Below are 21,136 nucleotides of genomic sequence, written 5' to 3'. Positions count from 1 at the left end.
CAGCTTATTATTTCAGAGCTGCAGCTATCGCCGCGCCTCGTGCACACCCGCCCCCGGATCGCCGCCGCCCATCCATCCTTCTTCACGGCTGTGCGCTCCCGGGGCAGCCGAGCAGAGGACGAGGAGCCTGGGCCGGGGGCTGTTCCCCAGCCCCAGCCCTGTCCTGCAGCCCGGTCGAGCCCGCCGTAGTGTTTGGGAAGCTCCTCGGCCGCTCCGACCCCGAGGGACAGCCGTGGGGAAGTCGGTGCCGCGTTTGCCGGAGGGGCGGCGTGGAGGCGGCGGGTTTCCCCCGCTCCCAGGTGCTGGCGGGCACCTCACCGTCACCTCCCACTCGTCCTCCTCCTCCTGCCCGCCAGGTTTCGGGGCGGGCGGCGGCCCTTCTTTTTTCCTCCACGTCATGGAGGAAAATGCTGTGCCGCACACGCATCGCACACCCGTGCACACAAGAGCGCCCCTTCGAGCCGAGCAGGGCGCCGGCCCGGGACGGCCGCACTCAGCCCGGGTGACTGCGCGGCCGGCGGGCACGTCCGGGACAGCGGCAGCGACGGGTCCCGGCCCGACAAGCTAAGCCCTAACTTCGCGGAGCGGCGCGCTGGGGCGGCAGCAGCTCCCCTCCTCCTCCCGGGGGCTTCACCCTGGGCGCATATTTGGATGCTCGGCCGTAGCGGCGGAGTTTGGGAGGAGGAGGAGGAGGAGGAGGAAAGGGCGGCACTGTGACTCCGCGGGAGCGCAGCGGGGCGGCGCTGCGCGGGGGCGAGAGGGCCGGGCCGGGCGCGGCGCTGGAGGCGGCCGGAGCAGCCGGAGGAGGGTCGGTGTCGGTGTCGGTGTCGGTGCCGGTGCCGGTACAGCGGGAGAGCTCCGGTAAGAAGATGCCGTTTGTCTTAAAAGTTAGTTACGGGGGGATTTTGCGTCTCGGTAACAGGGTGCGGGTGTCCGCAGCTGGGGCACACACCTGCCCGCAGCCCGGGTGGTAGGTGGCGTGCCCAGATGTTGTAGCCTCATAAGCCCGTCTCTAGAAGCAACAGTTACACCAACTTAGAGTAAGGTTTGGCAAGAGGAATCGGGGTTACTGTGATGTTTGCATTTTTTCGCTACTCAGTAAATTGTTCAAATCGTTCATGTAGCTGTGTTCAAATTTGCCAAGTGCACTTAGTCATTTCTTTAGTATGGAAAGAGGTTCTTTTTCCATGTGATGAAATGGAAAGCAACAATAGCAAGAATCCGTCGAAACTTTTTTTTTTTCCTCGAAGAGAGATGGTAGCATCTTGTTCCTGATTATTGGGCAAACAGAATAATTAATGCCAGAGTAAGGCTTGGAAAAAGAAGACTTTACAGGGAACCTCCACTGTGTCCCACCTGAGGATCTGCTCCACTGAACATCCTTTTACTCCTTCCAAATATCTAATCCATAAACCAACCTCTTTCATTTTGAGATAGGCATGTTTCCTTAATAGTAGCCTTTTTGCATATATTTCCTTAGTAGTAATCCTTTGCATTTGCTTGCTGGTGAAAGAAACAACTGAGGGATAGAGATGGTAGATAAACTTGCAACTGAAGTGGAGGTGATTAACAAGAAAGAGCTGCTTGCTTCTTTCAGCCAGGGAAATAAAACAGTTGAGTGACACTGGGAGGCAAAAGATTGAAAGCAAGTATAAGAAAGTGAATTTTTACACTATGCTACTATGCTCAAGTGAGCTGTAGCATGCTGCTGCCCCTTCCCCCCCCCCCCCCCCCCAAGTCTCTGCATGTCAGAAAGCTTATGTAGGTCCAAAAACCACTGGATGAAAGAACTCAAAATTTCATAAGAAACAGACATTTGTCACCTGTCTTTGGAAACTTCTAAGCATTGGAACTGGAAAGGATATGTGGAGAAGGTGTTCAAGAGTACTTGTTATTCTTTTTCCAAGCTTTTGGACTACTATCAGCTTTTGACTACTATGAGACAACATCCTGGGCAGGATGGGCTCCATGGATATGATGTGACTGTTCCTTCATGAGTGTAGCTTTTCTGAGATAGTCATAGAAAGGGAAGTGAAATGCTACTACACTTTTGCAACTGTGTTTTCTCTTTTTATACTTCTGGTAGTGGTGGTTTTGGCCCAGCTCTCATGCATTTTTGTGTATGCTGCCCAGCTGTAAAGGCATTTAAAGATTACCAACAAACATGGCTAATGTTTTTTGACATATGTACAGTATAAATTAGTAATTCTTAAGGATTATAACTTTCTGAAAAGCAGTAATGGTGATAAGGAATACATTCAGGTTTCTTGCTTGGGTTGGCACCACCTCTGTGTGATATTACACTGGGTATCCAGACCCCCAAGAAAGGGGTGCACACACTGAAAACTGCCTGTGTACCAGGTTCTATAGGTTTTGTGGTTCATAACCTATACTATGTAGGCTATTTTATGGCCTAATATGTGGAAATTGTTTTAGTTAGTCAGCAGGCTGGCTGTGCCATCCTATAAATGCCTTGCTGAAAGGCAAGAGACTGTATCTCAAATAAGTAGTCCAGGTAAGTTCAGAGGAATTAGGGTTAAAGCATTTATGTAGAAGTTACAGCTACAGATAGAGTCATCAGGAGTCATATGGTGACTCCAGCTTCTGAGGTCTTCCAAGAAATATTGATAAAGGAACTAAGAAATGTACCAGATTAGTCATAAAAAGCTCATTTCTGCAACATAAACAGCAGGGTGCTGAATCCAGCAGTGGAGTACATTTTGCGTAATTGTCAACAAGTCAAGCCTCATCAGACCTCTCCCTGAAACAGTCAGAAATGAAGAAGGCTTTGCCAGGTTTGTGATGTGACCAAGTGTGCGGCATAAGTTTTAGTACAAGAGAAACAGCTATTAAGAAAGAGGAGCTCTCTAATTGCACCACACCCAGATAAAGGCAGTCGATGGTGTAGATACCAGCCTATCAAAGACCCACCCATCCTCCTGCAACAGGCTCTGTTGTATTATCTAACTGCTGTGTGGCTTGTCTGGTGGGTCAAGTAGCTAGCACATGGCCTGGTGTCAGTCATGGACCTTTTCCTTTTGGATTGACTGTGGAGTGCAGTTGGCCTGTGTGTGTTTTTGTGGTGCAAGATTTACTGGGGAGGGTCTTTCTGCATGCTTGGTTTCCAGGCAGGGAAAAGTCAACGCCCTAAATCTTATCCAAAATATGCATAGCTGTCTGCAGACCTTTTCCAGTTTTGCACATGCTGGGAGCTTTTGTCTCACAGAAAATATCCCATTTCCTTAATTTATTTATCAATTTATAACACATGATATAATTGGCCACTGTACCCTCCCATCACAGTGAAAAGAGGTGAAGTTGATCCAGCTACTGTCTTGTATCTTATGCAGAGAATGCCAATATTAAGTATTAATATTCCATATTAAGGAATCTGGATACTGTTATCTCTGAATAATTTTGCAATGCTGGGGACAATAAGCTACGGCAGGACTGCAAAATCCCTTGAATCTGTGACACCCGGAGCCCTCTTTGGGGCTTATGACACTCAGACTACTTTAGTCACAAAAGTGCAGTTTATAATTCATGTATCAGCTGTGAGCCTGGTGATGAAGAGGAGGCTGGTGTGTATATTTTGGTCAAAATTTGGATGGAGAGGAGGAGAATGCTACATATGCCATAGGAATACTGCTGCAGTGCTTTCCTAGAGGGAAAATGTCATGATAGTTGCTTGTGGTATACTCAAATAGTACAGTGTTTAGTTCCTCAAATTTCTTTGTAAGCATCACACAGAGAAAAGTTAGGTATAAGAGCCCAGAAATTCATTTCTTGCCACGGTGACTTTGTATACCATACAAAGAACTTACGTATAGGTTAACTTGCAATGTGGGTCATCATAGCTAAAGAGAATTTATGGAAGTATCGTGAGGACTGTGGGTCTCATAACAGTAGCCCAAACTTCTGGCCTTGGCTTAGTGTCAGAGCTGTTTTGTTTGTGAAGGGAGCAAGGCCTCTGAGACCTGGAGTCTTGGTACCTGAAGTGTTCTGTGCACCTTTAACTTGGTGAGGTTTTGACAGACTCCTCATGTCCCAGTGCTTTCCTGCCTCGCCCTAAGTCCTCTTTACTCTGCTAGAGAAGGAAATTAGGTTGCTTTGATGTGATCTGTTCTTTTTATGGTGCTTCTTTCTCCCTGCCTCCTTGGAGCTTAGAAATGCTATGTGAATAAACAAAAAATACATGCTTCTTATACAGATAATGCCTTCCACAGCTTAATAATAATAAAACCTTCCCAACCAACCTGCTAGAAAGCAGAGACTTACTAGCCCAGAACAGCAGCCATAGCCACCCCTTGTGCCCACCTGCCCTGGGACTTACCGTGCCAAGCCTCCATGCTCACTATTTTTCGGCTAACATTTTACAATTTTCTTTTTTAATTTGTGCAAGAAATAATGCCATCCCTACTACTTCTGTGTGTCTGACTTCATAGATCAGGCACTGGTACTGCTGGAGGCTGCAGGCAGCATGGAGAAGACACTAGGACTTTGCCTGTCCACCGAGCTGGCTGTACCCGTATTGATGTTGTGGGACAGAGCATCCTAAAGAGGGGAAGAGACCACAGCAAAGTCCAGGAGGTAGGTCTGCAGCTCTCTGATGTCTCTTGCTGATGTGACAAGCTGTGACTTTGGCAAGAGGAAATGACTTAAAGAGGGTGATTTACAGTGGGGGTTTGCAGACAAAGTCTGCAGGCAGCTTGGTGGTGGGGTGAAGGAAATGGAGAAATATTTTGAGCTGTTTATGGGAGCTTTTCTGCAGTGCAGTGCAGTTTCTCCTGCTTCCCTGTCTAACAGGAAATTTCCACCCTCTTTTACAGTGCTTGTCCTTGCCAATGAACACAAATTCTGTCCCTTTGGGTCTAATTTTTATGTTATACTATAGTTTAAAGGTTAACCCTCTCTCCACTGTAGTGCTATTCCTTTAAATTCCTATATGAGATGGGAAAAAAGCTGTTAAACTCTAGATTTCCACAAATTAGAAGCGACTAAACTCTGTTTTTTGGAGTACATGTGCTTGTTAGTGAGATTTTGTTTGTTTTCTTGACTCCTGCCTTTATAGTACACTATGTCCTTGGCAAACACAGATACCCCCATGTCACAAAGTAAGAAAATTGAAATTCCCAATGTATACGCATCAGGCTTGGGAATTTTGATGACTGACTATCTCTGGGCCTTCTTATTTAAGGGGGCTGCAAATCCTCTGACTGGCATGACACAGTAGTATGAGATGTACCAAGGGATTTGCTGAGAGATGTTCCAGGCCTCCAGTAGAAGAGCTTTCATGAAAAGTTACTGTAAAGCAATTCAGATTAGTTGGGGTTGGAGAGGAACCACATTCTCTCTTGTGCTGCTTGTATGACCCTACAGAAGTTGCTTGCCTCTTTTTGTGGCCAAAGAGCTGAGACACTGACTTTCTTTACTCTGACATATCTCTTGGACATTAACATGCTGAAATTGATGTAAGGTATTTTACTGGAACTATGGTATGCCACTAGAAGCAACCAGAAAGGAGAATCCAGCCTTTTCTAAAGAGCATACAGAGGGCTGGAACTGAGTGGCAAACAGACAAGCAAAGCAACTTACAGTCTGTGCAGGATGTTCTGCTAGGAAATACAGATCCTGTGCAAGAAAGAGTCCTCATGATCAGTGCTGGGACAAAGTCCTGTGTGGTATCCATAACTGCCAGATCTTTGCTGAACCTGTGTTTCCCAGGAATGTGGCAAGAACCTGCCTTTCTGCTTACAGAAGCAAAAGCCACACTATGCTAAACTGCAGTCATTTCTGACTTTTTTCATTGGGACACTGTGTTGTTTTAAGTCTTCAGGGTCTTAAAATTGGCAGCTTTATCATCTAATTACCCCTAAAAGAAATGACATATTTTTCCACATCTTGCAATTAAGCGTTTAAGTAATTGAAGTTGCGTAGCTCTTTAGTTGTCCATCATTCAGAGAAAATGTAAGTGAAAAGTAAGTAATCTTACATCAGGTGGGCAAGCCAAAACAAGGGGCTGAGATGTGCAGGATGAGGCTGGTGCTAAGTGTGACTGTGTTAGAGGGGCACAGCCTGAGGCTCCAGTTCAGGGCAAGTGGGTGGAAAACCAGACAAACTTGATAGAATCCACTGATTGAGATTTGATGCCAATAAAACATACTCCTACAGAAATCCCATGATACCTATCAATCAATAATTTTGCAATGGAAATAAGTAGCTACCAGCAGTAAAAACCAGCACATTAATAAATTAACTTTTCCAGTTAGAAGCATTGAATCGTTAAGTAGTGTTTGAAGTTTAATTCAGACAGAGAGTTTACAAAAAATTAGAATAAATAGCTTAGAAAAGCACAATTACTTTCCCTAGTTTTCCTGGAACATCATTCCCTCTGTCTTTCCCACAGACCTATCAAGACCCAGACTTGATTTGTATAGACCAGAGGGAAAACCAGGAGGAGCTAAATAAATTTTTGCACAGAGCTGGTCCTGCAAACCACAAAGTTTGCATTGCTGTGTGAGCAGGTGTGTTTTAAACAAACAGAGATATTTTATCAGGGGGAACTTTCCTGAAGTGTTTTTACTTGGAGGAGAGAGAATTGTTCCCATAGTTCCTGCTTTACGTAGTAATGGTGTTGGCTGCTGAATATGACCTGTTTCCAAGGAAAGGTGTAGACACTGTTTCTGCCTCAGATACCTTTGAGTGATGGGGGTGTAACAGGTTGGAGAAAGTGCTTTTTCTTCTGCTCTGATTTTTATTGTTGTTGTTAATGCTACTTACATGAAAGTATTTACCCTTATCAATCCCTCTCTCCATTCTCCTCTTCTGTAATTTCCCAACCTCTGTTCTGCTGCTCCTGCTCTTCTCAACACCCATTCCCTTTTAAGTTTTTTTAACCTAGGTGACAGCAAGGAGCTTGATTCATACTGCACATAAGCAGAAGGGTTTCTTCATGCAAGAAAAAAAATCACGTTAGGGTAAAAGCACTCCCGTTCCCCTACATCTGCTCTCCCTCTTTTGTCTCCTTCCACAGACTTGCCCTCAAACCTGACATTTTCACTTAACTCTTGCTCTGTGGCAAGCACAGAAGCAGGTGCCTCACAACAGCTTTCATATCAAGCACCATGTATTTGAGATCCACTGAGGAGAGAGCACTGCCTGATCGCAGCCTGAACTTTCCAAGAATCCCTGTTCTAGTAGCAGTCAACATGTCAGTCTATGCTCTCGGTAAACCCGTCCCAAGCAGAAGTGACAACAGACAAGAGATGGTTCCCACCAGCTGACTGTCTTACATGACACCAAAAGTAATTTTGTGGATCTGTAGAAAGTCATGGACCTCTTTGGTCGGTATTGCTTAAGTAGAAAAGAAGTGTTATAAATTTGATAAGGTTATGCATTAGGAGAGATCCTGGCTTTTGTTTTCTGTAGCTCAGTGTAGCTGGGGGTTGAGATTGGACTTTTGCTTGCCTATTGAGCCAGTCCTTTGGGAAGGACTGGCAGAGGGCAGAGCGGGGAGGCCAGTGGAGATTGATACACACCTTGTGTTCCTCAGGAAAATTGTGATGCATTGGTTATTGCAGGCAGAGAGGTTTCAGACTTCCTCAGGTAGTTCTGCCTCCATGTCTGTTGCTAAGCCAGTTGCTTCCAACGCCAAAGGAACACCTTTCCCTCTTTCTGGTGTCACTCTCTTTGAGCAAAGATCTCTTCTTTTTTTCCTGAACAAAACCCAACCTTCAAAGCATGAGTTTTATCCTTCTTCCTGGTGGTGTATCTAGTGTCTTAGCTCCACCAGGCTCTGTGCTTCCTGTGGTGGACCCAGATGATTCATCATGGCCCCAACCTGCAGGCAACATCCAGGGAGCTTGTGGGAATTGTAGATCCACCTGGAAGCTTCTACCTTTAGTCACTGAAGCACTTGAGTTTAATGCAGCACAGGCTGTATCAGAAGAGAACATGAGGAAAAGGGAATGGAACGCTGGGGTGGTTGAAAAATTCTGTATTTTCTCAATCAAGGTAGTTCAGAAGCTGCTAATTCAGTGTGCTCTGAATACAGACAAACTGTAAACACCTCTGCACTGTGTGGATGGCAGGTGACACTTGCCATGCCAAGCAAGAGGGATGTGAGAGCTGGTAATTTGTTCCTGCTCAGGGTGAAGGGAGCTGTAGACTCCTCTTGCGCAAGAGTGACGTTGGCATCACAAAGTTGCACAGACTGGGAATTTGGGCACATTGAGTTTGTGGAAAAAACAAAAGTAATGGTGTGAGAAACTGTAGTAAAGCCCTGGTCTCTCACACGGCTTTACTGCAGATCTCCGTATGTATACTATTAGCCTTAGTAATGTGAAAACACATCTTCAGAGACACAGTGTGAGCCCAAAGCCTGCCAGTTTCTTTATGCTGATGAAGGGAACCTGTCCATTCCTCTGAGCTCTCAAATGCCTCCTTAAACATTACAGAAGGGTGGCCTCCAAGAGGGCTGAAGCTGCTGCAGCGCTGGTGTATAAGAGCCATTGGAGGCCAGCCAGAGCAGGATCTTGAGCTAACTCAGACTTGTGCTGGCCAGAGCAGCTTCCTGGCTTTTCTCTGTTGTATCTGAGTGCCACTCTGGGATGAAGGAGCTGCTGGGGTGCTCCTGGCAAAGGATCGGGGTTGAGTGCAATACTGCTACCCCTGGAATTCTTCATATTAGAGGTGCAACAAGGCTGTCCCATTGCAAGCAGAGCTGGGAGAGCTGGCAGTTGTGGTGCAAAAGGTGGGCTTTTTCCTGGCTTCTGTTTGTTGTGACCATGATCTTCTCAAGGATGCTTCATCCAGCCCATCTCACAGTTCACGCTTTGGGATGAATTGGTGAAGTTCCTGGTATCTTTCCCCCTGCTGCAGTGCTTCATTTGCTTAGTTTGGTCTCAAAGTGCGTCTCATGTGCATAGTAGAACAACTAGGATGCAGAACACGTTCTCTGCTGATTTTTTTCAAGGCCAAATCTAGAAAATGGGTAGTTTCACCATATTAAGCTCTGCTTCCTAATATCAAATATGACTAGATTTTATGTGACAGCCTCAAGTAGTCAAGTGGAAATGTTCCTGCCCATGGAACCCAAAAAGCTTTTGTGGGCAAGATAACTAGAGTTAGCATCTGGTTAGTGCTACCCAAGATAGGTGCTTTGGGCAGCAATAGGTTGCTGTTCTCACCTGCCACGTTCATTTATTCTGTGTTCCTCTGGAGAGGATGGTGTGTACAGTAAACCTCTGCGTCTGAGTAGGGCTTTGAGTCTGCATGTGTTAAAAATAAAGTTTTGCAGCTGAGTCAAAACCTGATGAGGTTTGTGATGGCCCTTCTGTTCCAAGAGGTTTAATTCCCTGGTCTCATACTGTTTATCAAGAAATCCCAGTTTTTGCTGAAGTTAACTTTATACTTATAAATTATTTAGAAGGGAAACAAATGTGATGAAGGGACTAGAAAGTAAGTCATATGAAGAGTGACTGAGGGAGATAGGGTTTTTTAGCCTGGAGAAGAAGAGGCTCAGGGGAGACCTTACTGCTCTCTACAACTACCTGAAGGAAGGTTGTAGCAAGGTGAAGGTCAGCTTCTTCTCTCAGGCAACCAGCAACAGGATAAGAAATGGCCTTTGTCTGCACCAGGGCAAGTTCAGGTTGGATATGAGGAAGAATTCCTTCATGGCAAGAGGGATAACCCTGGTAACTACAGTACTGTCAGTCTCACTCCAGTGCCTGGTTAAATTATGGAGAAGATTATTCTGGGAGTTAATGAAAACCCCCGAAAGAAAATGCAGTCATTGGTCATAGCCAGCATAGCTTCATAAAGGGAGGGTCTTGCTTGACAAACTAATTCCCTTTTATGACAAGGTAGCTTACCTAGTTGATGATGTGATATGACATATTTTTTTGGATTTCAGTGTGGCTTCTGATACTGTCTCTCACAGGATCCTTCTGGATATGTCATGTGATGGGTGAACAGCTGGCTGATGGGTCAGACACAAAGGGTTACAGTGGATGGGGTGGCATCAGGCTGGTGACCTGTCACCGCTGGGGTTCCACAGGGGCAGTGCTCTTCAAAATCTTCACTAATGTCTTGGATGTGGAACTCAAGATAAACTCAAAGATATACTCAAAAATACAAACTAGGACACTAAATTGGGAGTAGCTGTAGAAGGCAGAGAGGCTCTGCAGAGAGATCTCAACTAATTAGAGGGCTGGGAAATCACCAATCATATGAAATTTAACAAAAACAGGTGCTGGATGGGACAGGGCAAGCCTGGAGGTATGGACAGACTGGGATGCGAAAGGCTGGGAGAGCAGCCCTGCGGAATCAGACCAGTGGGTCCTGATTTGTGGCAAGCTGAACATGAGCCAGCAGTGCCCTGGCAGCCAGGAGGGCCACCCGTGTCCTGGGGACATCAGGCACAGCATCAGCCAGGCAAGGGAGGGGATTGTCCTGCTCTGCTCTGCTCTGGGGCAGCCTCACCTCGAGTGCTGGGGGCAGCTCTGGGTACCACAATATAAGAGAGATATAAAACTATTGGAGAGTGTCCAAAGGAGAGCCATGAGGATGGTGAAAGATCTGGAGGGGAAGTTGTATGAGGAGCAGCTGAGGTCACTTGGTCTGTTCAGCCTGGAGGAGACAGAGGGGAACTCTCATGGTGACCTACAACTCCCTTGTGAGGGGAAGAGGAGTGATTTCTTCTCTGTGGTGAAAAGTGGCAGGACCCAAGGGAACAATCTGAAGCTGTGTTGGGAGAGGTTTAAGTATAAGGAAAAGGGTCTTCACCCACAGCATGGCTGGGCACTGGAAGAAGCCCCCTAGGCAAAAGATCACAGCAGCAGCCTGACAGAGTTCAGTACTCAGAGGTGGACCATGCTCTCAGGCACATGGTGTGACTCTTGGGGTATCCTGTGCTGGGCCAGGAGTCGTAGTTCAATGATTTTGTGGGCCCTTTCCAACTCAGGACATTCTAAATTCTATGGCTTTGTTTGGTTTCATAGCAACAGAATGTTTGGCACTGGGCAAAAGCTGGCCAGGGCTGACACAGATAGAGAGGTTTGGGAGAAGTTTGGAATGTGTTGGTTCTTTCCTCCTCCTTTTCCTTTGTCCAAACTTGCCTTTTTAAGGAGAAAGAGAAGATTTGCTCCTTGATTTAGGCAATCCCTGTTCAGCAGGGGTGGTAGGTGTTGTCCCTGGTACCAGGGAGACACTGGGCAGGGACTTGGGGTGGGCTTCACAGAAAGGCCACACAACACAGGTTTTCTCCCTCCAAAGAAAAAAAACAGGGCAGGTTACTTGCCTTCTCCTCTACAGGGCTTTTTTCATATGGCTGAAAACCTGCCTTTGGTTAGGAGCAGCTTTTAAAAGTGATTTTTCTCCAGGAGTACATATACACAAAGCAAGTAGGTAAAGGAGAAATCCAGATTAGACACTGGACTGGGATTAATTTGAAGAAGAGATGAAGGAAAGCACCTGCTTGCTATGGAGGAATGTGGGATTTTTGGTTTCATAGGGATATGAATGCCTCACTTTATTTTGAGGATGATGAGGCATTGCAACAGGTTGCCCAGAGAAGTTGTGGATTCCCCATCCCTGGAATTGTTCAAGGCCTGTTCAAGTGGAAGGTACCCTGCTCAGGGCAGGGATTTTGGAATGAGATTATCTTTAAGGTCCCTTCAAATTCAAACTATTCTATGATTCTGTGAGATCTGATTTTTCTCTCTCTTTGTTAGCATACCTGGAGACTGTTTCTAAAACCTGCAGAGAGTTGTTGAGCTTTGGTTTCTATGAAATAGGTATGTGTTGGCTTACCCTGGTCTGTACCTGCCAACCCCCAGGTAAAATAAAGAGACAACATTTCCATCTTTCTGTTGCCCTAGAATAGAAATATTAAGGACAAAGATGCACAGGGAAAGGGAAAGGCAAAGTCAAGGGAGAACAGAAAAAAACTCTGCCTTGACAAGCTGCAATTTAAATGTAGCTACAGCTTGCAAGACCTGACATTTAAGGGAATGCTAAAGATGCCAAAGTTAGTCCTGCAATATATTCAGATGCACATCTCAGTGCTTGGTTTTAGATGCATAAGTGAGATGTGCAGGCATCTGAGACACATCTGCTGGCCCCACCATTTCACTGGCTCTGGAAGCACTCTGAAACAGCTTCTATTCAAAAGAAAGTGCTGGGAGGTGTTCAGTTTAAAGACAAAGTAGAACTTTGTTTAAGCTGAGTAGAGCTAGGTTTACTGCTGAGGTTTACTGCTGCACTTGTATGTGGTTCTGGTATAATTTTAATTCAGGGATAGTAACAATGCTGATTGCTCTCAGCCAGTAAAGCAAAGCTATATGGAATAGGATCTCTGTATTTAGCTTTTATTGTGGTAATACCTCAGTTGTTAATGCACTACACAGGAATGTTATTTAATAGCATGCTGTATAAAAAGTGGCCACGTGTGTCTTTGTGGTCACATCCAAGGTTGTATCACATGGCAGAGAGCAGGGTAGATGCACTATTACTATACCCCTTCTGCCTTCAGAAGGGTACATTCCTTATATGTTCATACCAGTGGATGAAAATGCTATGTCTTTATCCACCTCTGTCTTCAGAGCAAGTTAGAAATACCTTCCAGAAGAAATCTGTAGAAAGGACTTTTGGCTTGTCAGATCCTGTTGGCACAGGAGAGGAAGGGAATTAATTTCCCCTTGGACATCTTTAGGAGCCAGCTCCAGTGCTAGTGATAATGAGAATGCAGTGTTTGAATTCTAAAGCTTTCAGTTTCATGCTTTTTTTTAAAAAAACAATACTAATATCTACCATTAGGCACACATCTTTTGCAGACTTCCTTGGCATCTCTGTGCTGATCCCACTGGTCTGATTCCTACATCTGATACTACACTGATTCCTGAGTAACTTGTAGTTACTCAGGAAAATAAAAAATCCTCCCTACTCACATGGATGACAGTAATGTTTTTGCCAATCCAGGGGTTTCTGTACTTCAATTTCTGGCTCATTCGAAATTTAAAAAAGGTTTGGAAAAAAACCCAGTGTGAGTCTTGTTCTGATACTCTTGTTTGGTTGGAAATCATCTGGTTTGTTGCCACTTAACTAATTCAGGGGAATTAAATTTTAAAATTATGATTAGGAAGAAATCAGACATTACCAGTGCCCTTCCTAATAAGGTGGTGTTTATGTTGTAGGCAGACTAGTGTGCACATGCCTATCTTAGAGGTTGGAGTGGTCTCTGATGATTTCTGATTTAATGTAACACCACATCTCTTTTTTCGTGCAGAATGAAGAAATGCAGGTGGTCCTACAAATGTCCCTCACGAAGGAAGATCTTGATTCTGTGTGTTACTGGGTGGCTGATTGCACTGCTGAAGCTCCTCCATGTCGAAAGACACTTTTTTCCCTCTAAAAGCATCTACTTAGTTGAGCACCTCTTGAGCACTTCTTCTTATGTTAGAAACAGATATTCATACCCTAGAAATGAGTTCCAGTATGAAATTAATTGTTCATCTATATATGAACAAGATCCTCGTGAAATTGGCAAGAGTTTAGAGATAAGAAGAAAAGAAATAGTTGATTTATCTGATGAAGATGTTGTAGCAATGACAAGTGACTGTCACGTGTATCGTTCACTTAGGAAATACCACCTAAAACCTGTTTCTTCAGAGGAGGAGAGTTTTCCAATTGCCTATTCTTTGGTTGTTCACAAAGATGCAGCAATGGTAGAAAGGCTCATACATTCATTGTACAGTCATCAAAACATTTACTGCATCCATTATGATCAAAAAGCAGCAAAAAGTTTCAAATCTGCTTTGAACAATCTAGCTAAATGTTTCCCAAATGTTTTCATTGCATCAAAATTGGAGATGGTGGACTATGCACATATTTCACGTCTGCAAGCAGATTTCAATTGTTTGTCTGATTTGATGGGCTCTCCAGTTCCTTGGAAGTATGTTATCAACTTGTGTGGCCAAGATTTCCCTTTGAGATCAAATTTCGAGTTGGTCACTGAACTGAAGAAACTTGGTGGAGGAAACATGCTGGAAACTTCTAAGCCAAGCAGTAGCAAAAGAGAACGATTTACTTATCACTATGAACTTATGAAAGTGCCTTATGAATACATGCAGATGCCTGTAAAAACCAACATTTCCAAGAATCCGCCACCTCATGATATTGAGATATTTGTAGGCAGTGCCTATTTTGTTTTAAGCCGAGAATTTATTCAATATACCCTTGAAAGTTCACTTGCAAAAGATTTTTTTGAGTGGTCAAGGGACACGTACTCTCCAGATGAACATTTCTGGGCCACTCTTGTACGTGTCCCTGGGGTCCCTGGGGAAGTTCCAAGGTCATCCCAGGATGTAACAGACTTACAAAGCAAAACTCGTCTGGTGAAATGGAACTATCTTGAAGACTATTTGTATCCTCCATGCACTGGTACCCACCTTCGCAGTGTCTGCATCTATGGGGCCGGAGAATTAAGATGGCTTCTGAATTATGGACACTGGTTTGCCAACAAGATTGACTCCAAAGTGGATCCCGTCCTGGTAAAGTGCTTGGCAGAAAAGGTGGCAGAAAAACAGAAGGAGTGGGTACGTCTGTCTTCTGATGAACACTTTCTGCACTTAAGTTCTACGAATGCCTTGACATAGCAGTGCTGTGCTCTCTGCTGTCAGTGCTGTGTGCACAGCACCTGCAATTCTGCTGCCTGGACCTGCTGCAGGATGGCAGTGAGAAAGAAGTCCATTCAATATAATGTCCAGGGCCCTGCAGAGCCAGGAGCCCTGGCTATTTATTTTTGAAAAGTAATTCCTCTCTGATTAACTGTTTTGCCACAATAAACCTGTAATTGTCTTCAGGGTGATTTTGAGATGATGAAGTTTGCTTTTGGAGTCTCTTGTGCTGTCTGTCCCAGTGGAATATTTCAGAAATGTATTTTACTTCAAGTGTGTTTGTATCTTTTATAAGAAACTCCAGCACTTCTGTCTGCCTGTCCTCTTTTCCTTCACTTTTGCTTTTCCTAAAGGAATAAAGGGAAGACCTCTGTATCTGCTACCTCAGGAAAGCTGCAAGTGCCCATCTCACAGGAAAAACCAAGAGATCAGCATGACACCAAATGAGCCATGTGACCTCACCTGAAGTTCCACACTTCTCATCTGTGGGAGTTGCATAGATGTTTGCAATGTAAATACGACTGGATGATATAAGGGAAAGAAGATCCCTGTACACTGCATTGTGTATACCATTGTTCTCTTCTCCCAGCTAACTTGTGCGTTGCTTTTCTTTCCACAAAGCATCTGATCAGGTGCTGTGCCAGCACTGTTGGTTTCACAAACAATGAAAGTTGGTTGAAACAGTTGTGCACTGTTGAGTGCACACAGTTGTGTGTTCTCCAAAGGCAGAATACATGCGTGCCCTAAGGGCAGTCTCTGCAGCCACTTGGATGAGGTACCCATGTCAATCTTCATTTCTATCTCTGCCTGTAGGAATATCTTTCTGTGAAATTCCCAGTCCTCTTGAGACAGTGTGTCTACACACAGTGGACAACAAGTGCTATTTCTAGCTGGTGTTCAGCAGTGTGGTGCTTTGTTGAAGTGTGCAACACATGAAGTTGATCAGTAATCATGAGAGTAGCCATATTGCAGAAATGAAGACCCTGCATGAAGTGTCTTTCTGTGCAAGTCCTGTGGCTGTGCACTACCATGATCCCAGGCTGACTCATGATCCCAGAACGGGCCCCGGTTCAGCTGCAGAGCAGGAATTCTCCAACAGCCCCGGTTTGCCATGCAAACAGGGAAGCCAGGCTTCCTGGTAGTGAAGTGGCTCAGGAGCCTTCTCACAGCTGGCCTTCCCACATTCCAGCATGAGGGAAGTGTTTGCAAGTGCAGGGCTCTCTGCAGAAACTCCTGCAACTCAGAAATGCTGCTTGGCATTTTGGGGGTTTCCCTGGAGTATTGCTCTGCCACAAGTTCAGTTTTGATGATTCCAGTGGATCCTGAGGTTTAGCTTTCTCCATGCCTCTGTCCTCTTTCTAGCCACCTGTCTTTTATTAAGGAGCCTTTCCCCATGAGTGATTTTGGGATATCTGTATCTGGTCTTACTGATCTGCAGATTGCTGCTGTAATGACCATATCTCATATCCATGAGATACTTTTGTTCCTTATTTGAGCTGAAAGAACCAAGCTGCTTTTTGGTCTTAGAGTCTGTTTATAAATTTAGTCACAGCAAAGTCATCTGTGGCTCAAGGCTGGTTTGAGAGTCAGGATTCTCCAGCCTTTTTCCACATTTGTCACACTGATTTTCAGTAAGACCTCAGACAAGCCACCTGAGTTTTCTATTTCTGCTGTTCCCATCGTAAAATGGGAACCATCATCTGTTGTCTTGCTAAGCACTTTGAAACCTGTGGGTGTTGTGGGTTTGGTTGCACAATACTAATTATTTAGTATTAATTTATTTTGTGGATAATTTATTATCCACAAAACTATTTATGGAGTCTGTGGCTGCACAGGTCAAGTATTTCTTAAATGTACTGTTTCTGAAATAAATGGGGATTATTGTTAAAGTCTGTGTTGCTTACTTCAGTGATATGCCATGTCTACCCAAGGCTATCCTGACTTGATGTAATTTATAAATACTTCCTAGAAAATGAAATATCAATAGTATTTGCAGATTCATATATTAGTACTTCATTATAAAATAGAGTCCTCATGTGGTAAAAAGGTTGATAAAAGAGAAAGTTAAGATTGCAGAGGGCCAAGCTACAACCTTCTGTTCATATAAATTGACACTTAATGATATATTTGAAATTTTGTATTTATTTAAATTGGCTGTATGTATGTATGTATGTACACATATACCCATTTGGGTTTAATTCTTGTTTGATCTGCCATAAATTTATAAACATAATCCACCAGCACATTAAACTTCATTGAAGTACATAATTTTAATCAACTTGCGAGTTTGTGCTATTTTAATTGAGTTGGGTTGAATGATGCCTGTCATGTAGCTGGTTTGAAATAAGGCCCCTCGTTCCTCCGAGGTGGTGGAGGAGCAGATGTGGCACGGCGTGAGGCAGCATCAGCCGCAGTGTGTCTGCTAGATGGGGAAGTGGGAGGTGCACAGACATAGCTGCAGCTCTATGAAGTGCTGATATTCTAATGAATTCTAGGTATTTCTGCTGCTCTGAAAGTAACTTTAAAGGCTATTCAAGGTTGTAGAAAGGCAGTTAACAAAAATCAGTCATTGGATTGATGAAGGCTGGAAGATCCTCTAGTCCAGCCTCTTGCTCTCAACAGGATCAACACTGAATTTGAGCTGGGTTTCTCGGGTTTTACAGGGACTCTTGCAGATCTCTAAGGAAGGAGGAACATCTTCCATTGTTTCCAAAGAAAAAAACAGTCAAAATGTAAATGTCTTGACTTTTGAATAGTTTTCTGTTTTTTGGCTTTGCATTCAGCAATGTTACCGTACTGATGCCTGTATCACGGTTAAGTGATTGGGCTACAGAGGTAGGTAACATCTTCATCATCACTGCTCTTTATACAGCTAGGTCTGCCATTGCTGGGCCCAAGGTATGAGACACAAACCTTCTCTGAGAAAAATGGCTGAACCCAGTTTATGGCAAAACAAATAAGTTTTTTTTTTTTCAGCTGAAGCTTAGATTATAGACACTTAACCTGCTCTCACATGTTTGGTTTGTTTGGGGTTTTTTTTTGTGGTTTTCTTTGTTTCTTTGCTGGTTTGGTTTTGTTTTCCTTAGTAAAGCTTAGATTTTCTTTTCCTCTTCTTTCTTTTCCTCATTCCTGAGAGATTCTCCTTGTAAGTTATTTTTACAAATTTGAAGTGTGCATACATTTACACATATTGGTTTCTTCTTTATTTGTTCTGCTGAAGAAGCACTGTGCTGGCCTTCTTCCACCCACCCTGCCCTGTGCTGGTCACATGGAGAATCTGGACTATCAGTTGACCTAGTTTTCCCATTCAGGAAGGATGCAAGAGAAGGGCAATAGTACTGCTCCTGGCTGCCAGCACTGGTGCACACGTCCAGCCCCCCACTTTCATTGTGTCTGGAAACAGCAAAAATGCTGAATGCATTCCAACACAGACAAATTAAGTAAGGAAGAAAAGGAAACAATGAGCTTTAGAGAAAGAGATGCAGAGCCAAAATTTGTACTCCTTGTCTTGTTAATGAATTTATCAGGCTAGACATGTAATCCAGAGAACAGTATATACAAACATAAATGCCTCACAATGTATTTTCTTTGGCATGGGAATAAAAGGATATGAAAGGAAGGACTAGGAATTAGACATCTAATCTGTAATTGTAATTAAAACAGACTTGGCCTGTTGAGTATTTCTATGAATACAATGTCATTACTGTGGCATTTAAATCAGAATGTATAAACATAAGTTTACACAATATTTGGACAGCAAAAGTGGAGTATATGTGGTACACTAATGTATGCTTACAGTGTGACCTTGAGTTTTTATTTCAGGTATAATATCTTTTTAACTTGATGTTTTTACAGAACCTGGGTTGTTCTTGGTGGTGATTTCCACTCATAGAAGTGATACTTCAGAACAATGTGATCTGTTACTGAGATGCAGTAAATCTGTACTGATAGTACCCCAGTGCGGTTTTGTATTTCAAGCTGACAGTTACTCTATCCTGGTCCTGTTTCTTCAGAGCTACAAAACTCTTTCATTTTCTCTGGCTAAAGGATACTCATCCTTGTAATACCAATCTCTTTTAGAAAGCAGAGAAAGCAAAATCCACAAAACTTTGTATGAGGAGTTTTCTAAAGTAGGAAAGTCTATGGCAAGTTTTTGGTAGCTGGAGGAGGGTGGGGGTGGGATTCTGTATGAAGATGCCAGGAACTTCCCAACATGTGTGATAGAGCCTGTGCCAGCCAGCTCCAAGATGGACTTGCTGCTGGACAAGGCTGAGCCCAAGGGTGATGATGATATGGGTGATGATGATATCATCTCTGGGATAACATATTTAATAAAGGGAAAAAACCATTTTGAGCAAGAGCAGCCACAGACAGGGAGGACAGAATTGAGAACTGTGAGAGACAGATCAGTAGGTACCAGGCCAGTGAAGAAGGAGGTGTGGGAGGGCTCCACATGCTGGAGCTGGGATTCCCCTGCAGCCCCTAGTGCAGACCACAGTGAGACAATGAGCCCCTGGAACCCATGGAAACCTGCCCACGGGCCCATGGAGGAGCAGAGATCCTCCTGCAACCCATTGAGGAGCACATACTGGAGCAGGTGGATGTCCAAAGGCGGCTGCAACCCCATGAGAAGTCCACACTGGAGCAGGGGTCCTGGTAGGACCTGTGGCTCCATGGAGAGAGGAGCTCATGCTAGAGCAAGTTTCCTGGCAGGGTTTGTGACCCGGTCAGGGTCCTTGCCAGAGCAGGCTGTGCCTGAAGGATTGCTCCCTGAGGAAGGAAGGTGTGCTGGAGCAGCTTGTAAAGAACTGCAGAATGTGGGAAGGAGCCACCTTGGAAAAGTTCACAGAGGACTGCCTCTTGAGGAAGGAACCTCGAGCAGGAGCCAGGGAAGAGTGTGAGGAGTCCTCCCTGCCAGGGGGAAGGAGCTGTAGGGACAGCCTGAGATGAACTGACTGCAAACCCCTTCCCCTATTCACCTGTGCTGCTGGAGGGGAAGAGGTAGAGGAAATTAGGAATGAAGTTGAGCTCAGGAAGAAGAGACGGGTGAGGGACGGTGGGATTTTTTAAGATTTGTTTTTAATTTCTCATTTCCCTAGTCCTGATTGGTAAGAAATTTATTTTCCCCAAGTTGAATCTGTTTTGTCCATGACAGTAATTAATAGATGAGTGATCTCTCCTTGTCCTTATCTCAACCCAGAAGCCTTTCATTATCTTTTTTCTTCCCAGGCCAGCTGAGGAGGGGAGTGACAAAATGGTTTTGGAAGGAGCTGGAATCCAGACAGGGTCACCAAACACAGATGGGAAGGAGTTAGATGGTGGTTTTTTAAGGGGGGCAAGGACAGTAAGTTTTATTGCTACTGAGTCTCCATTTATATGTCTTAGCAGAGACTTGTTTAAGTGGAAATGCTTACATATAGCCTAGTTGCTGCTGCCATCTCTGATCCAGGCAAGCGAGTCTTGAGTTACTACATTTTGAAAATAAAGATAATTTAGCAAAGAAATTCCTGGAGCCTGTATCAGTTCCTTGTCTTATAAAAAGAAATAAGTGCTTAAAAATTTACTGGAATTTGACTAGGGGACTGTGCTGGTTGCATCAGAGAGGACAGGAAAAGGAGCATATGATTTTTTTGCTCATGGCTGGTCAATGTTTTTTAATGATGCTTGCTGTGTTATATGTAGTAACAAATTTTTAATTTGAGCTAATTTGAAAAACTATTGACTGACTTCCTCTTTGCATCTCAATCATTTGCTTCTAACACATGTGGGCTTACTTAAAAGACTCTTCCCTGGGCTACAATTAGAAACTTCATTGTGATTTAAATTAAACAACAGCTTTTTTTATTGCTGAGCCTCTTTGCTCTGCCTGAATTTAACTGGGGGCAGTGAGAAGATGAGCGAGTATACAGAGATGCTGCAGGTGGCATTATTGCCACCATACCAGCTGTTATGCTACTATATTTATAGCTGTTATGCTATTAAAGTTGTTGTGGCATAACAGCTGGAAAATAAGAATTACTGCATCTTATACTATAGAGGTTCAAATCACCATTTATTAATAACAGTGACAGGAATTGAAAATCACACTTGGAAATATGTACACACAAATATTTCAGCACTAAGTTGCTAGGGACCACAGGAAGCAGGATGAAAATATAGGTGGCATATGCATTTTTATCTGATGTATGGAATAATTAGCTGTTAGCATTGCAAGACCTTTCAGATAGCAGAAAGCAGAAGTACTCTTGCTACAGAGGTTTGATGTAGCAGAATTGAAGGCTCCAATTTAATTTCTCCAAGCTATGTTATGCTTGCTCTTTTTTCCCTACAGATTTTTCTTACCTTTTAATGCAGCTTCTTTATGGCTGTAAGACACCCATCTCAATTAAATTTTATTACTCACTCCTCATTTACTCTAGACTGCTTTGGAGTCCAAAACTTCCTTTCTGTCACTGAAGCAG

The 21,136-nt window shown here is 44.0% G+C and overlaps 1 protein-coding gene across 2 annotated transcripts; it reads left to right on the top strand.

Annotated features, from left to right (window-relative positions):
- The first annotated feature begins 757 nt into the window (after positions 1 to 757).
- On the top strand, positions 758 to 16,949 carry GCNT4 (glucosaminyl (N-acetyl) transferase 4). 2 transcript variants are annotated; one of them, XM_005522727.3, is made up of 3 exons: positions 758 to 861; positions 4,446 to 4,590; positions 13,286 to 16,949. In XM_005522727.3, the coding sequence occupies exon 3, from the start codon at positions 13,287 to 13,289 to the stop codon at positions 14,652 to 14,654; it is 1,368 nt and encodes a 455-aa protein (XP_005522784.1). In that variant the 5' UTR covers positions 758 to 861; positions 4,446 to 4,590; position 13,286; the 3' UTR covers positions 14,655 to 16,949. The 2 variants fall into 2 exon arrangements, with proteins under 2 accessions (XP_005522784.1, XP_087910343.1); XM_088054217.1 differs by lacking the exon at positions 4,446 to 4,590 and having other exon boundaries at positions 797 to 861.
- The last annotated feature ends 4,187 nt before the right edge of the window (positions 16,950 to 21,136 follow it).

The sequence above is a fragment of the Pseudopodoces humilis genome, chromosome 4 (genome assembly GCF_049639895.1).
Source record: "Pseudopodoces humilis isolate 2021_Gansu_Grassland_sample_001 chromosome 4, ASM4963989v1, whole genome shotgun sequence".
In the NCBI taxonomy this organism is placed as follows: domain Eukaryota; kingdom Metazoa; phylum Chordata; class Aves; order Passeriformes; family Paridae; genus Pseudopodoces; species Pseudopodoces humilis.
This window is presented reverse-complemented; position numbering and strand designations above follow the sequence as displayed.

What these genes read in the sequence shown, in the direction of transcription:
- GCNT4 (XM_005522727.3), top strand. Translation starts at nt 13,287, where the DNA reads ATGAAGAAATGCAGGTGGTCCTACAAATGTCCCTCACGAAGGAAGATC.